This window comes from Tachysurus vachellii, chromosome 24 (assembly GCF_030014155.1).
Source record: "Tachysurus vachellii isolate PV-2020 chromosome 24, HZAU_Pvac_v1, whole genome shotgun sequence".
Taxonomy (NCBI): domain Eukaryota; kingdom Metazoa; phylum Chordata; class Actinopteri; order Siluriformes; family Bagridae; genus Tachysurus; species Tachysurus vachellii.
In genome coordinates this window covers 227,501-245,000 of record NC_083483.1, presented here as the reverse complement: position 1 = coordinate 245,000, position 17,500 = coordinate 227,501, and the positions used below count along the sequence as shown (strand labels likewise).

The 17,500-nt window shown below is 38.8% G+C and overlaps 3 protein-coding genes across 6 annotated transcripts in view; 1 reads left to right on the top strand and 2 right to left on the bottom strand.

The window, feature by feature from the left end:
- The window catches only part of mad1l1 (mitotic arrest deficient 1 like 1), a 30,635-nt gene extending 28,953 nt beyond the window's left edge, over positions 1-1,682 (bottom strand). Inside the window, exons 1-4 of one of the 4 annotated variants that reach the window (XM_060860793.1) lie at positions 1,622-1,682; positions 1,046-1,220; positions 373-513; positions 1-7 (exon numbers count right to left, since the gene is read on the bottom strand). The exon at positions 1-7 is cut by the window's left edge and continues 173 nt beyond it. In XM_060860793.1, the coding sequence (XP_060716776.1) occupies positions 1-7; positions 373-513; positions 1,046-1,192 (295 nt within the window). In that variant the 5' untranslated portion in view covers positions 1,193-1,220; positions 1,622-1,682. Of the gene's footprint in view, positions 8-372; positions 514-1,045; positions 1,221-1,509 lie in introns of all 4 variants that reach the window. The other 3 variants (XM_060860792.1, XM_060860791.1, XM_060860794.1) reach the window with 3 other exon arrangements.
- Positions 1,683-2,831: 1,149 nt separating this feature from the next.
- pmm2 (phosphomannomutase 2) lies at positions 2,832-6,485 on the top strand. The gene is made up of 8 exons (XM_060860410.1): positions 2,832-3,037; positions 3,713-3,824; positions 4,084-4,160; positions 4,241-4,332; positions 4,515-4,614; positions 4,955-5,030; positions 5,229-5,344; positions 5,683-6,485. The coding sequence occupies exons 1-8, from the start codon at positions 2,966-2,968 to the stop codon at positions 5,785-5,787; spliced, it is 750 nt and encodes a 249-aa protein (XP_060716393.1). The 5' UTR covers positions 2,832-2,965; the 3' UTR covers positions 5,788-6,485.
- Positions 6,486-6,539: 54 nt separating this feature from the next.
- ints15 (integrator complex subunit 15) lies at positions 6,540-10,523 on the bottom strand. The gene is made up of 8 exons (XM_060860409.1): positions 10,409-10,523; positions 9,614-9,801; positions 9,237-9,458; positions 8,490-8,655; positions 8,085-8,386; positions 7,771-7,972; positions 7,647-7,686; positions 6,540-7,267 (listed from the first exon to the last, which is right to left on the bottom strand). The coding sequence occupies exons 2-8, from the start codon at positions 9,797-9,799 to the stop codon at positions 7,018-7,020; spliced, it is 1,368 nt and encodes a 455-aa protein (XP_060716392.1). The 5' UTR covers positions 9,800-9,801; positions 10,409-10,523; the 3' UTR covers positions 6,540-7,017.
- Between the last annotated feature and the right edge of the window lie 6,977 nt (positions 10,524-17,500).

Below are 17,500 nucleotides of genomic sequence, written 5' to 3'. Positions count from 1 at the left end.
TTTGTCTCTGTGAGAAAAACAGCCTCCTGATTAGAAAGAATTCTCCTGTTTTTAGAGTTTATCATTTTTTTTCCAGAGTTAATTATTCCTGGATTTCCTCCTGTTGAATAATGAAGTACATCTAAAATGTCATCCAACAGATTCTTTAAAGGTTTATTTGTTAAATGTAACTCCACTGTTTTTCTCTAGTTTGTTAGTAAAGCTGTAGTGTAATGATCATGGATCAGCTCCAACGCTCAAGTGTTTCTGAAAAACTCCATAAATAAATGAAATACACTAAAAACTGTGAAATAAATAAATGAAATAAAAAGCCTCCACAACAGTGAGATGGTGGAGATGAGGAGTGTCTATAAAAGTGGGATTGTGATTGACCTGTAAATCCCTGGAGCTGTTATGAGCCTCTTTCTCCAGCTCGATTCTCGCTCGTTTGTGGCTCAGCTCCATCTGCTGTTTCTCCTGAGTGAGCTGCAGCAGACTCCTTTTAGAGTGGATTCGTTCAGCTGCTTCCTCCATCTACACACACACAAACATTTGTCCACAATATACTACAAAAACAAGTTCAAACACAAAACACTGGAGTCAACAAAAAGTTGATTCTCAAGAAAGAGTCAACACAAACAGAGTTGATTCCTAGAACACTCTAAATAAAAAGAATGAATTCACAAAAGGGTCAAAAGAACAAGAGTAATTTTCTAAAAAGGGTCAAATCCCACAAAGTGTTAGTACAAACATATTCCCTGGTTCCCTGAGAGTCAACACTCACGTCACTAAAACCCATCAAGCAAAGTACATTAATGGTGAGGGTTCGAGTCTCAGTCAATATTAATATCAGCGTTTAGCCGAGATCTGACTGGACGTGTCACACTGATCACACTGAGTGACAGAGAAGAGACCGATAAACATCAGCCACGTTATATTACAGATTCTGTGTAGATTTATTAAACACTAACTGTTAATGTAATGCTGACTGTTGTGTTTCAGGTCCAGTGTAGCGTCAGTGAGAAAGAGAAGAGAGCACAGCAGCAGCAGCAGCTGGGAGACGAACCTCGACTCTTTGTGTGTAGAGTTTCTGAAGGTCGCTCCTGTTGTATGAGGTCTCAGGCTCCAACACTGAGGTCTCAGGGCGAGATATTAAACTCTTAAATGACTTCAGTGTGGAGAAGATGATGGTGTCGTCCTCCAGATCACTCATCGTTTTACTGCAGACAAAAACTAATCAGCTGAAAGAAAAGAGTCCATATAAAGATGATGGAGAGAAAGTGAGTTTGTGTTAAACACAAAGTGTCTATGACCAGGAATCAACGGTAATAATGTCACTGCTCATAAAGGTGGAGGAATATCTGGAAATTTACATATTTATATATTATATAATTCTATATATTATATATTTACATCTAATATATTTATATATTTATATATTTATATATTTACATCTGCGTTTGATTCCGTAATTAAACAATAAGCAGTAAATAGATGTTTATAAACCCCACACAGTACAGATGATCTCACCGTAAACAGACTGTTTATAAAGTTAAATAAAGTTAAATAAAGTTAAATAAAGTTAAATAAAGTTTATTAGATTTTCTCTTTAGAATGTAAATAAAAACTCAAACTGACGAACAGATGAAACTCCCTCCGTTTACTTCTATTGTAGAGCAGATCCGGTGTGACGTCACTTCCGCCCCACAGCGGAAATGACGCCTGTCACTCGCACTTTTCTTCATTTGAACTAATGATGTAAAAAAATACTGATTTATAAAAGAGTCAGAAATCCGACTGAGTCCTAATAATATATATAAATAAATTATAATTATACTGTAATCTAATGGACACGTTTGTGATTCAGTGTTTTATTATATTTATTAGTGATCTAATATAAATAACGTCTTTATATTCACTCAGTTTTATTGCTGATTCTCTTAAACATTACAGATAAACAGGATGATGTCATTAATGAGCAAAAACTGCCTGTAAGGTAACATCCCTCTCTGTAACAGCACAACACGTGATGTGTTATTATTTACACGTGACTGTAACAGCACAACACGTGATGTGTTATTCCTTACACGTCACTGTAACAGCACAACACGTGATGTGTTATTCCTTACACGTCACTGTAACAGCACAACACGTGATGTGTTATTATTTACACGTGACTGTAACACCACAACACGTCACTGTAACAGCACAACACGTGATGTGTTATTCCTTACACGTGACTGTAACAGCACAACACGTGATGTGTTATTCCTTACACGTGACTGTAACAGCACAACACGTGATGTGTTATTCCTTACACGTGACTGTAACAGCACAACACGTGATGTGTTATTCCTTACACGTGACTGTAACAGCACAACACGTGATGTGTTATTCCTTACACGTGACTGTAACAGCACAACACGTGATGTGTTATTCCTTACACGTCACTGTAACAGCACAACACGTGATGTGTTATTCCTTACACGTCACTGTAACAGCACAACGCAACATTTATTACTGACATGCTGAGAATCTACAGAGGAAAAAACTGTAAGTAAACACATGGGAACGTAGTGAACACCTGCCCCTGTTCCTGCCCCTGTTCCTGCCCCTGTTCCAAATTATACATATTGGGATATGCGTAGTAACTAGTCATAGGCTATTAAACATTTTTATTTCACTTAAATGTAAGAAACGTATTCAACTAAAGTTATGATTACAAAGAACTTTTCGAATGTGTTAAATTGATTGTATTAATATCTGCCGGCAGCGGGATGATGGAATTTGCGTCATTACGTCATTACGTCATTGAACCGAACTTCTCATCACTAACACAGTGTAGTGACACTAAAACATCTGTGTGTCATTCAGGACTCTGTAGCTGTAGACGTGTCGACACCTGCGTCACTTCCGTCAAACCAGAATCGGTTCCGTACAATAACAATAATAATAGTAAGACATCAGAAACCGTGTTTTGTACGTGATGGACTCACGTGTGGACACGAACACACTTTGTCTGTTTGATGTAGACGGAACTTTAACTGCAGCTCGGCAGGTGAGTGTGTGTTCAAGTACAGCTAACGTTAGCTAGCTAGCTAACTAATAACTTCTAACGAATTACAGTTCATTACGTTTTTACATATTCAAGTTGTGAACCTTTTGAGATCTGTAACATCCGTTTATTGTGTAGTTATTTTTTACATTTGTTTATTAGGTTTTTATTTAATCGTGTTTTATTTATAAACTGAATGAATGACTTTCATAGCAAGGTGCGTTCACTAGCACACCAATTCACTGCTGCGAGTGTTTCCGAGTAGTTTACAGCAGCTCTAAATGACGGCTTTTACATTGAAAAGCAAAATCAGCAAATTAATTATTGCTGCGTTTATGATTATTTTATACTCTCTACTGTCAAAAAGTGTTTGTCTATTAATGTTTAGGGTCAGTAATGTAAACTTATAGATGGCTCTTGTAATCTCAAAATAAAAATGTATTGTGTGTGTTTTTGTGTATATGTGTATGTCTGTCTGTGTGTGTATGTATATGTGTGTGTATGTCTGTGTGTGTATGTATATGTGTGTGTATGTCTGTGTGTGTATGTATGTGTGTGTGTGTATGTATGTGTGTGTGTATGTATATGTGTGTCTGTGTATGTGTGTGTGTATGTGTGTGTATGTATATGTGTGTGTCTGTGTGTGTATATGTGTGTGTATATGTGTGTGTATGACAGAGAGCCTCTCCACACATGCTGGAGTTCCTGAGTAAACTGAGGCAGCGGGTTCGAGTCGGAGTTGTTGGAGGTTCAGATCTGAATAAGATCAAAGAGCAGCTGGGAGACGATGGTGCGAGAGACCATACAAGTTTATTTATTTATTTAAATATTAATAAGACATGATGTTCAGAAGTGATGTGTGTGAAGATCAGGAGGAAAAAATGATACTGTACATTTAATTTACACTTTAAAGTGTGTTTATGGATGTGTAAGGATTTAGTTTATACTGCAATAGGTATAACATTCTATTATCACATCTGTGTGTGTGTGTGTGTGTGTGTGTGTGTGTGTGTGTTTGTGTGTTTCTCTCCTTCCTACTGTGTTTGCAGTAATCGAGAACGTGGACTATGTTTTTGCTGAGAACGGTTTGGTGGCTTACAGATTCGGGCAGCTCCATTCTGTACAGGTATACACACACACACACACACACACACACACACACACACACAGAGTGTGTCTGAACTGTTGCACCTTTGTGTTCATCAGAGTATTCAGGCGTACCTTGGAGAGGAGATTTTACAGGATTTCATCAACTTCTGTTTAGATTACATGGCCAAGATCAAACTGCCCAAGAAACGGTGAGTAGAAATATAACCATTAATGTTCCTGTACAAACACGTCCCTCTAACATACATCACCATTCATCATTTATTATATTAAAGAACATGTCGTAGTATAAACAGATCAATCTTATCTCACACACACACACGTATTTTAGTGTGATGATCTCACTGACACTTCCTGATCTTTCTCTTCCCAGAGGAACGTTTATTGAGTTCAGGAACGGGATGTTGAACATCTCTCCTATCGGCCGGAGCTGCAGTCAGCAGGAGAGAATCGAGTTCTTTGAGCTGGACAAGGTAACACTTCATAACCTTCACACACCTTACAGCATGCAGTAGATCTGTAAATCTGTACACATGTAACTTCAGCATGACAGTAAATGATCAGACAGCTCACTCTTAATCATCTCATCATTCTGATCTAAAACTCTTCCCTGTTTCTTTAATAATATGATATGATTAATAAGCCTGAGAGAGTCCGGTGACGTGAGTCCTCTGTCATGTGGCTCAGCTCTGCTGCACTACAGCAATCTAGAACCCTGTTAGGAGGCTAGAACCTGTCACACCCTGTGGAGAACCTTTATTCAGTGTTAATGCTGTGAGATCAGATCAAATTCTTTAAACTTTTCTCCTGCAGAAAGAAAAGATCAGAGAGACATTTGTGTCCGTTCTGAAAGAAAAGTTTGGAGGAAAAGGACTGGCTTTCTCCATCGGTGAGCTGTGTGTGTGTGTGTGTGTGTGTGTGTGTGTGTGTGTGTGTGAGAGAGAGAGAGATCAGATTTGTTGATTGTTGATAGATGAATGAATAAATAAATGTATAAATAGTCACATCTGGTGGAGCTGATTGAACTAAACAGAACAGAACAATCTGTGAAAGTGTGTGTGTGTGTGTGTGTGTGTGTGTGTTGCAGGAGGACAGATCAGCTTCGATGTGTTTCCACAAGGTTGGGACAAGCGTTATTGTTTGGGGATCGTAGAGAAGGACATGTACCAGACCATCCATTTCTTCGGTGATAAAACCAAACCGGTTCGTCTCCTGAACTCGAGCATTAACACACAGCTTTACAACTACACTCCAAAAGTATTGGAACAAAGGACCAGTTTCTGTGGAACCCTGAAGCTGTTTGAGATGAAGAGATATAATAGGTTCAGCTTCATGTCCTGATATTTCCATCCAGACGTGTTAAACAGCTTAGAACACAGCACCTTGTTTTAATCCACACACACTGATATGAAGTGAAACAGGATCATGTGACTGACGCTGTTTCTGCTCAGCTCCTGAGTTTCTCCTGTGGACGCTGAGTGTGTGATTAAAAGTGACCGAATGTTCAGTGTTTCTCATTTCAGTCTTTCTTTGTTACTCAGGGAGGAAACGATTACGAGATCTACACAGACCCCCGAACTGTCGGCCACGAGGTCACGTCACCTGACGACACACAGCGAGTCTGTAAGGAGCTCTTCTTCAGCTGAGTTCTCCTCCAGTTAAACATCACCTTACTGAAGGTGTAGGATCTCTGGTGCTGGTGTTTACCTCCAATTATTTTTTTAATCAACTTTAAATCTGGTGTCTCTTTGTTCCAAGCCTTACACGATTACACACAGGAGCTGAGTCCGTGTTCAGTGTGGAACTGTGTGGCTCAGCGTTTAGAGAACTTCCTTTGTTACTGTAACAATCCATAACATCGCTGTCTGACTGCAGGGCTAATGTTAATCCATCAAACTCGTTAGGTCTTTTGGTCAGATTTGTAAACAGATTTCTCACACACACACACACACGTGATAGAAATAAATGAAGTATTAAAACTGTCCTCTCACATGACATACAGGACACAACACAGTCAGGTTTGCATTTTTTTCTTAATTACAATAAGATCACATTAAATGAAATAATGAACGACTTCTTTATCTAATAATCAGAATGTCTCCATTTCTGCTGATGGTGTGTGTGTGTGTGTGTGTGTGTGTGTGTGGGTCTAAAATGTTTTATTAGATTTGGGATTCTAATGAAGCTTTTATTCAGGTAGTTTGTAGGATTCTGGGGTTTTGGGTTTCTGTGTCTGTTAATCGACCTCATTTCCTTTACATCACGTCACATGGATGAGAATCCGAGTCGTTCTGTGTGTCTGTTAACTTTAAACAAATTAATAAAATGTGTGATTTGTACTGAATTGAAGTTTGTCATGTTTTTGTTCCCCTTAATTAAATCTTTAAGTGATTAAAACTTTCTTCACAACCACTTCATTTTTCTTTATTTTACATCCTCTAAATGGTGGACGGTTATGAGACGACACACACATCTGTAGTAAATCATCACTCAGACCCAAAACTTTTCATTTTGTTAAAGTCCAGTTCTACAAGACCTGGAACTGACAGTGTGATTATAAATATTGTATAACACAATTACATGTGAAACTAACTGAAGTCATTCTGAAACTTTTGTCAGCTTCAACCCTCCACCGTCTTAGACCTAAAATAAAAAGTGTCTAATGGAAAAATCCAACAGACTCCAACACATCAGAGTTAGAGAAAGTTTTTACATCATGTTTCATAATGAATGTTAAGTAAAAAACACAAACGAACAGAAACATAGCCAGTCGACTTTAACCCTGGTGAAATGTCTTCATTTACATGCTGATTAATGTCCTAACACATCACAAGCTGGATCTGATCTCACACTAACGTGTGCTGATGAGTCGCAGCTCAGCGGATGGGGCGGTACGGGAAGGCCATGGAGGCGGGATGGAAGGCGTGTGGAGAGGGGAGGGGCGAGTGTGCTGTGTGCGGTGTTAGCTGGTGGTGTGTGGTGAGTGTGGGGTGGGTGGGCAGAGGAGAGAGGGCAGGATGGGGTGAGAGCGGTGTGGGCCGAGCGGGGTGGATATAGGGATACACGCTGGGCTGGAACGCCGCGCCATGCGGAACCACCGGACCGGACATGACCAGCTGTAACATACTGAGAAAAAAAAACATTCATATTCACACAGAAACAACGACCAGACTCTCAACCATAACTAATGAACCAGACACTAGGGGGCAGGATGGAGCACTTACTCTTCCCACACAAACAATGGTTAGATTCCTGAAACACATCCTGAGTGTTTTTTTTTCTAAAACTTTAGCAATTTACCAACAATCAGAACTAATTCATTAAAGGAAGACACACGATCTAAAGTGCTGACACTGGAGACTCCTTCCAAAATAGTAATAATTACACACATTATCTGATCAGTCTACTGACATCTGCTGCACACGTCCCTGTGAGGGAGCTGTTACTATAGAAACGATACCTTGCTATCTGAACCCTGCACTGCTCTTAGAGAAAATGAACTCACTTGTTATGAGGCAGCCTGGAGCACAGAGATCTCAGGTCCTCTGAAGGAGACAAAACAATAACATGAACACTGACAGAAGTCACTTTATTAGGAATCTTACCAAACACGAGTCTATCCCACTCACCTCTGGAACACAGCAAGGCTCCTGTTGCCATGGCAACCTGCAGGGCCTGGGCCAGTCTATCCAGAGCCAGCTGGATTTGATTGGCAGCATGGAGCGGATTGAGTTCCTCCACCAACCCGCTCACTTCTTCCACCAGGGCGGCCACTGCCTCCACCTGCAGCACGGCGAGACGCCCCAGCAGGTTCTGCTCCGTCAGATGTACCTGGAAGGAGTAGAAACACTGCAGTTAAACTGACTGCACAGATCGCTACACACGGAGAAGGGTGAAGAGGCACGTCCACTTTATGATGTAGTGAGATGAACAGGAAGGCCACCTGCAACATGAGGAACACCTGAAGAACACTCAGGTGCAGTTTGGAGTACAGCTCTTCACACACTGCCCTGTTCTCCTGCTCCAGCTGGGTGCCGGTCACTGCTGACTTGCAGGCTCTCTGAGAGGCAAGCGGTGCTTTCACACACCACCGGAGCAGCCCTGTGAGGGGTGTGACCTCCAAACACCCCAGCGGCAAGCTAGAGGTCAGAGGAGTGTTGATGAAGGTCAACAGGAGCAGTCTGGGGTCTTCTGTGATCCAACCAACCACCATGTCCAACAGTGTGGGGGGTGGAGTTAACTCATCTACACACACACACATTAATCATATCAATTAAATTACAGCTGTACTGCTGTCAGAGCCTGTGTGTGTGTGTGTGTGTGTGTGTGTGTGTGTGTGTGTGTATACCTGAGGAGAAGTCGTACAGGGCGGTGACGGCGGTGATCAGCTGGCAACAGAAGCGAGGACTGGCTGAACAGACGTTCTGCAGCGTTGTGATGGATCCTGGCACCAACGTGCAATAATCGTCCACCAAGACCAACGCCAACCGCACACACCACGCAGAGTGAGTACGCTAAACACACACACACGGGGAATTAACATGGTACACACCTACAGTTTCATTGCACAATCATTATATTTTTGACAAAATAAGACAACTAAGATAAACTTTATTGATCCCACTGTGGGGAAATTCACTTATCACAGCAGCTCACAGACAGGTGGGAAGTGCAGCTATTAAAGACTTACAATAAGAAAATGTAATGATATAAAATGATAGAATATTACACAATAACATCACTGTAATGCAGTGTAATAAAGTCCGATAGCCTCTGGTATGAATGACCTGCGGTGAAGCTCCTCCCTACACTGGGGGTGTAGCAGTCTGTACTATTGACATCCCATAATAAAAAAGTGCCAACTTCCCTGTTCCTCATACACAGACGTGTACACAGAACCCACTAGTGTCCATGTGATTAAGAGGAGATAAAGACATGAGGGGTGGGGCCAGAAAGTGCTTGGCCCCCTTAATCACTGCTTACTATAATTGCAATCTCCCGTTCTTCCCTTATTTATAACATACACCCTGATGGAAAACACAGCATTGTTAAAGAAATGACAGCAGACAGAAGGTGTTGATGTTGTTGTTCCCACCTGCAGCCAGGTGGCAGCACACTCTAGGATGGGTACTCTGCACACGGCGATGGCCATGGACACCAGTTTGCCCAGTGTGGCCATGCGATTCTCATCAGCTTTGTTTCCCTGCAGACTGAAGAGCGCTGAGAAGATCACCTGTCTGACTGCGTCTTTACTCTGCTCCTGGAAATAACTGCACATGATCTCTAACAGCTGCAGCTCCTGAACACAGCTCATCCTCTAACACACACACACACACACACACACACAAAGTTTACTTTAACAAGCATGCACATTATTTTTACACCTTTATATACATCTCTGTGTGTGTGTGTGTTAAGAGCATTTCCAGCTGCTCAGCTCACATCTGGATTTTCCTCTGTCCCTGTCCTCACCTTACGTGGCATGTTCCTGTCTTTTGGGACGTGGAATATGAACTCCTCCACCAGGTCCACAGTGTTCTTGTCCAGTCCAGGGACATTCTGCAGTGTGCTGCCTAATGCTATGTCCAGGTGGTAAAGGACCTCTTTAGCTGCACTCAGAGGGTCTCGCCGCAGCAGAGCGTGACGGATATCACTCATATCTGCTCAGACAGACACGGGCACAGACACGGGCACAGACACGGGCACAGACACGGGCACAGACACGGGGACAGATTAAAGTAGAGATATAGAGAACAACATCAATAAGCTTCTCCCTGTGATGTCATCACGCGTGTGTGTGAGTGTGTATGTGTATGAGTGTGCGTGTATATGTATGAGTGTGCGTGTGAGTGTGTATGTGTATGAGTGTGCGTGTGTGTGTGTATGTGTATGAGTGTGCGTGTGAGTGTGTATGTGTATGTGTGTGTGTGTGTGTATATGTATGAGTGTGCGTGTGAGTGTGAGTGTGTGTGTGTATGTGTATGAGTGTGCGTGTGAGTGTGTATGTGTGTGTGTGTGTATGTGTATGAGTGTGCGTGTGTGTGTGTATATGTATGAGTGTGAGTGTGTATGTGTGTAAAGCGATAGATAGACAGGAGGAGGGGAGATAAATATGTGACACTTCTGAACATTAGCATTGAGCTAACGACAGATGAACCGGTTAGCTCGCTGGCTAATCGCCTGTTTTTGCTCTTAATTTTAAAGTTAGGGCGTGAATTTTAGCCCAATACCATAACATAACTTTATTGTAGAACTCGTAAATATTACCTGAGTTTGCCTTCAAGGTTTATTCCATTAATTCTTTATCAAAATAAAAAAATTAGCAGCAGCTGCACAGCACTACCAGTTAGCCGTCACAGGGTAAGTACGGCGGCCTAGACAGGACATATGTCTGTTTTCACAACGCGTTTACTGGACCACACCGACCTTTAACCCGCCCTCTAGTGGAGTAAAGTACACAAATGTACTGTAACCTTAACACTAGTACACAAGTGTACTGTAACCTTAACACTAGTACACAAATGTACTGTAACCTTAACACTAGTACACAAATGTACTGTAACCCTAACACTAGTACACAAATGTACTGTAACCTTAACACTAGTACACAAGTGTACTGTAACCTTAACACTAGTACACAAGTGTACTGTAACCTTAACACTAGTACACAAATGTACTGTAATCCTAACACTAGTACACAAATGTACTGTAACCTTAACACTAGTACACAAGTGTACTGTAACCTTAACACTAGTACACAAATGTACTGTAACCTTAACACTAGTACACAAATGTACTGTAACCCTAACACTAGTACACAAATGTACTGTAACCTTAACACTAGTACACAAGTGTACTGTAACCTTAACACTAGTACACAAGTGTACTGTAACCTTAACACTAGTACACAAATGTACTGTAATCCTAACACTAGTACACAAATGTACTGTAACCTTAACACTAGTACACAAATGTACTGTAACCCTAACACTAGTACACAAAGGTACTGTAACCTTAACACTAGTACACAAGTGTAATGTAACCTTAACACTAGTACACAAATGTACTGTAACCTTAACACTAGTTCACAAATGTACTGTAACCTTAACACTAGTACACTAGTACACAAATGTACTGTAACCTTAACACTAGTACACAAATGTACTGTAACCTTAACACTATTACATAAATGTACTGTAAACTAACACTCGTACACAAATGTCTGATAATCCTAACACTAGTACACAATTGTACTGTAACCCTAACACTAGTACACAAATGTACTGTAACCATAACACTAGTACACAAATGTACTGTAACCCTAACACTAGTACAAAAATGTACTTGTAACCTAACACTAGTCTACAAAAGTACTGTAACCTTAACACTAGTACACAAATGTACTGTAACCTAACACTAGTACACAAATGTACTGTAACCCTAACACTAGTACACAAATGTACTGTAACCCTAACACTAGTACACAAATGTACTGTAACCCTAACACTAGTACACAAATGTACTGTAACCTTAACACTAGTACACAAATGTACTGTAACCTTAACACTAGTACACAAATGTACTGTAACCATAACACTAGTACACAAATGTACTGTAACCCTAACACTAGTACACAAATGTACTGTAACCCTAACACTAGTACACAAATGTACTGTAACCTTAACACTAGTACACAAATGTACTGTAATCCTAACACTAGTACACAAATGTACTGTAACCCTAACACTAGTACACAAATGTACTGTAACCCTAACACTAGTACACAAATGTACTGTAACCTTAACACTAGTACACAAATGTACTGTAACCCTAACACTAGTACACAAATGTACTGTAACCCTAACACTAGTACACAAATGTACTGTAACCCTAACACTAGTACACAAATGTACTGTAACCCTAACACTAGTACACAAATGTACTGTAACCTTAACACTAGTACACAAATGTACTGTAACCTTAACACTAGTACACAAATGTACTGTAACCCTAACACTAGTACACAAATGTACTGTAATCCTAACACTAGTACACAAATGTACTGTAACCCTAACACTAGTACACAAATGTACTGTAACCCTAACACTAGTACACAAATGTACTGTAATCCTAACACTAGTACACAAATGTACTGTAACCCTAACACTAGTACACAAATGTACTGTAACCCTAACACTAGTACACAAATGTACTGTAACCTTAACACTAGTACACAAATGTACTGTAACCTTAACACTAGTACACAAATGTACTGTAACCCTAACACTAGTACACAAATGTACTGTAACCCTAACACTAGTACACAAATGTACTGTAACCCTAACACTAGTACACAAATGTACTGTAACCTTAACACTAGTACACAAATGTACTGTAACCTTAACACTAGTACACAAATGTACTGTAACCCTAACACTAGTACACAAATGTACTGTAATCCTAACACTAGTACACAAATGTAATGTAACCTTAACACTAGTACACTAGTACACAAATGTACTGTAACCTTAACACTAGTACACAAATGTACTGTAACCCTAACACTAGTACACAAATGTACTGTAACCTTAACACTAGTACACAAATGTACTGTAACCCTAACACTAGTACACAAATGTACTGTAACCTTAACACTAGTACACAAGTGTACTGTAACCTTAACACTAGTACACAAGTGTACTGTAACCTTAACACTAGTACACAAATGTACTGTAATCCTAACACTAGTACACAAATGTACTGTAACCTTAACACTAGTACACAAATGTACTGTAACCCTAACACTAGTACACAAAGGTACTGTAACCTTAACACTAGTACACAAGTGTAATGTAACCCTAACACTAGTACACAAATGTACTGTAATCCTAACACTAGTACACAAATGTACTGTAACCTTAACACTAGTACACAAATGTACTGTAATCCTAACACTAGTACACAAAGGTACTGTAACCTTAACACTAGTACACAAGTGTAATGTAACCCTAACACTAGTACACAAATGTACTGTAATCCTAACACTAGTACACAAATGTACTGTAACCTTAACACTAGTACACAAATGTACTGTAATCCTAACACTAGTACACAAATGTACTGTAACCTTAACACTAGTACACAAGTGTAATGTAACCCTAACACTAGTACACAAGTGTACTGTAACCTTAACACTAGTACACAAATGTACTGTAACCCTAACATTAGTACACAAGTGTACTGTAACCTTAACACTAGTACACAAATGTACTGTAACCCTAACACTAGTACACAAATGTACTGTAACCCTAACACTAGTACACAAATGTACTGTAACCTTAACACTAGTACACAAATGTACTGTAACCCTAACACTAGTACACAAAGGTACTGTAACCTTAACACTAGTACACAAGTGTAATGTAACCTTAACACTAGTACACAAATGTACTGTAACCTTAACACTAGTTCACAAATGTACTGTAACCTTAACACTAGTACACTAGTACACAAATGTACTGTAACCTTAACACTAGTACACAAATGTACTGTAACCTTAACACTATTACATAAATGTACTGTAACCTTAACACTAGTACACAAATGTACTGTAATCCTAACACTAGTACACAAATGTACTGTAACCCTAACACTAGTACACAAATGTACTGTAACCCTAACACTAGTACACAAATGTACTGTAACCCTAACACTAGTACACAAATGTACTGTAATCCTAACACTAGTACACAAATGTACTGTAACCCTAACACTAGTACACAAATGTACTGTAACCCTAACACTAGTACACAAATGTACTGTAACCTTAACACTAGTACACAAATGTACTGTAACCTTAACACTAGTACACAAATGTACTGTAACCCTAACACTAGTACACAAATGTACTGTAACCCTAACACTAGTACACAAATGTACTGTAACCCTAACACTAGTACACAAATGTACTGTAAACATAACACTAGTACACAAATGTACTGTAACCTTAACACTAGTACACAAATGTACTGTAACAGTAACACTAGTACACAAATGTACTGTAACCCTAACACTAGTACACAAATGTACTGTAACCTAACACTAGTACACAAATGTACTGTAACCTTAACACTAGTACACAAATGTACTGTAACCTAACACTAGTACACAAATGTACTGTAATCCTAACACTAGTACACAAATGTACTGTAACCTTAACACTAGTACACAAATGTACTGTAACCTTAACACTAGTACACAAATGTACTGTAACCTTAACACTAGTACACAAATGTACTGTAACCCTAACACTAGTACACAAATGTACTGTAACCCTAACACTAGTACACAAATGTACTGTAACCCTAACACTAGTACACAAATGTACTGTAACCTTAACACTAGTACACAAATGTACTGTAACCTTAACACTAGTACACAAATGTACTGTAACCCTAACACTAGTACACAAATGTACTGTAATCCTAACACTAGTACACAAATGTAATGTAACCTTAACACTAGTACACTAGTACACAAATGTACTGTAACCTTAACACTAGTACACAAATGTACTGTAACCCTAACACTAGTACACAAATGTACTGTAACCTTAACACTAGTACACAAATGTACTGTAACCCTAACACTAGTACACAAATGTACTGTAACCTTAACACTAGTACACAAGTGTACTGTAACCTTAACACTAGTACACAAGTGTACTGTAACCTTAACACTAGTACACAAATGTACTGTAATCCTAACACTAGTACACAAATGTACTGTAACCTTAACACTAGTACACAAATGTACTGTAACCCTAACACTAGTACACAAAGGTACTGTAACCTTAACACTAGTACACAAGTGTAATGTAACCCTAACACTAGTACACAAATGTACTGTAATCCTAACACTAGTACACAAATGTACTGTAACCTTAACACTAGTACACAAATGTACTGTAATCCTAACACTAGTACACAAAGGTACTGTAACCTTAACACTAGTACACAAGTGTAATGTAACCCTAACACTAGTACACAAATGTACTGTAATCCTAACACTAGTACACAAATGTACTGTAACCTTAACACTAGTACACAAATGTACTGTAATCCTAACACTAGTACACAAATGTACTGTAACCTTAACACTAGTACACAAGTGTAATGTAACCCTAACACTAGTACACAAGTGTACTGTAACCTTAACACTAGTACACAAATGTACTGTAACCCTAACATTAGTACACAAGTGTACTGTAACCTTAACACTAGTACACAAATGTACTGTAACCCTAACACTAGTACACAAATGTACTGTAACCCTAACACTAGTACACAAATGTACTGTAACCCTAACACTAGTACACAAATGTACTGTAACCTTAACACTAGTACACAAATGTACTGTAATCCTAACACTAGTACACAAATGTACTGTAACCTTAACACTAGTACACAAATGTACTGTAACCCTAACACTAGTACACAAATGTACTGTAATCCTAACACTAGTACAAAAATGTACTGTAACCTTAACACTAGTACACAAATGTACTGTAACCTTAACATTAGTACACAAATGTAATGTAACCCTAACACTAGTACACAAGTGTACTGTAACCTTAACACTAGTACACAAATGTACTGTAACCCTAACATTAGTACACAAGTGTACTGTAACCTTAACACTAGTACACAAATGTACTGTAACCCTAACACTAGTACACAAATGTACTGTAACCCTAACACTAGTACACAAATGTACTGTAACCCTAACACTAGTACACAAATGTACTGTAACCTTAACACTAGTACACAAATGTACTGTAATCCTAACACTAGTACACAAATGTACTGTAACCTTAACACTAGTACACAAATGTACTGTAACCCTAACACTAGTACACAAATGTACTGTAATCCTAACACTACTACAAAAATGTACTGTAACCTTAACACTAGTACACAAATGTACTGTAACCTTAACATTAGTACACAAATGTACTGTAACCTTAACACTAGTTCACAAATGTACTGTAACCTTAACACTAGTACACTAGTACACAAATGTACTGTAACTTTAACACTAGTACACAAATGTACTGTAATCCTAACACTAGTACACAAATGTACTGTAACCCTAACACTAGTACACAAATGTACTGTAACCCTAACACTAGTACACAAATGTACTGTAATCCTAACACTAGTACACAAATGTACTGTAACCCTAACACTAGTACACAAATGTACTGTAACCCTAACACTAGTACACAAATGTACTGTAACCTTAACACTAATACAGAAATGTACTGTAATCCTAACACTAGTACACAAATGTACTGTAACCTTAACACTAGTACACAAATGTACTGTAACCCTAACACTAGTACACAAATGTACTGTAATCCTAACACTAGTACACAAATGTACTGTAACCTTAACACTAGTACACAAATGTACTGTAACCTTAACACTAGTACACAAATGTACTGTAACCTTAACACTAGTTCACAAATGTACTGTAACCTTAACACTAGTACACTAGTACACAAATGTACTGTAACTTTAACACTAGTACACAAATGTACTGTAACCTTAACACTAGTACACAAATGTACTGTAACCTTAACACTAGTACACAAATGTACTGTAACCCTAACACTAGTACACAAATGTACTGTAATCCTAACACTAGTACACAAATGTACTGTAACCTTAACACTAGTACACAAATGTACTGTAACCTTAACACTAGTTCACAAATGTACTGTAACCTTAACACTAGTACACTAGTACACAAATGTACTGTAACCTTAACACTAGTACACAAATGTACTGTAACCTTAACACTATTACATAAATGTACTGTAACCTTAACACTAGTACACAAAGGTACTGTAACCTTAACACTAGTACACAAATGTACTGTAACCCTAACACTAGTACACAAATGTACTGTAACCCTAACACTAGTACACAAATGTACTGTAACCTTAACACTAGTACACAAATGTACTGTAATCCTAACACTAGTACACAAAGGTACTGTAACCTTAACACTAGTACACAAGTGTAATGTAACCCTAACACTAGTACACAAATGTACTGTAATCCTAACACTAGTACACAAATGTACTGTAACCTTAACACTAGTACACAAATGTACTGTAATCCTAACACTAGTACACAAATGTACTGTAACCTTAACACTAGTACACAAGTGTAATGTAACCCTAACACTAGTACACAAGTGTACTGTAACCTTAACACTAGTACACAAATGTACTGTAACCCTAACATTAGTACACAAGTGTACTGTAACCTTAACACTAGTACACAAATGTAC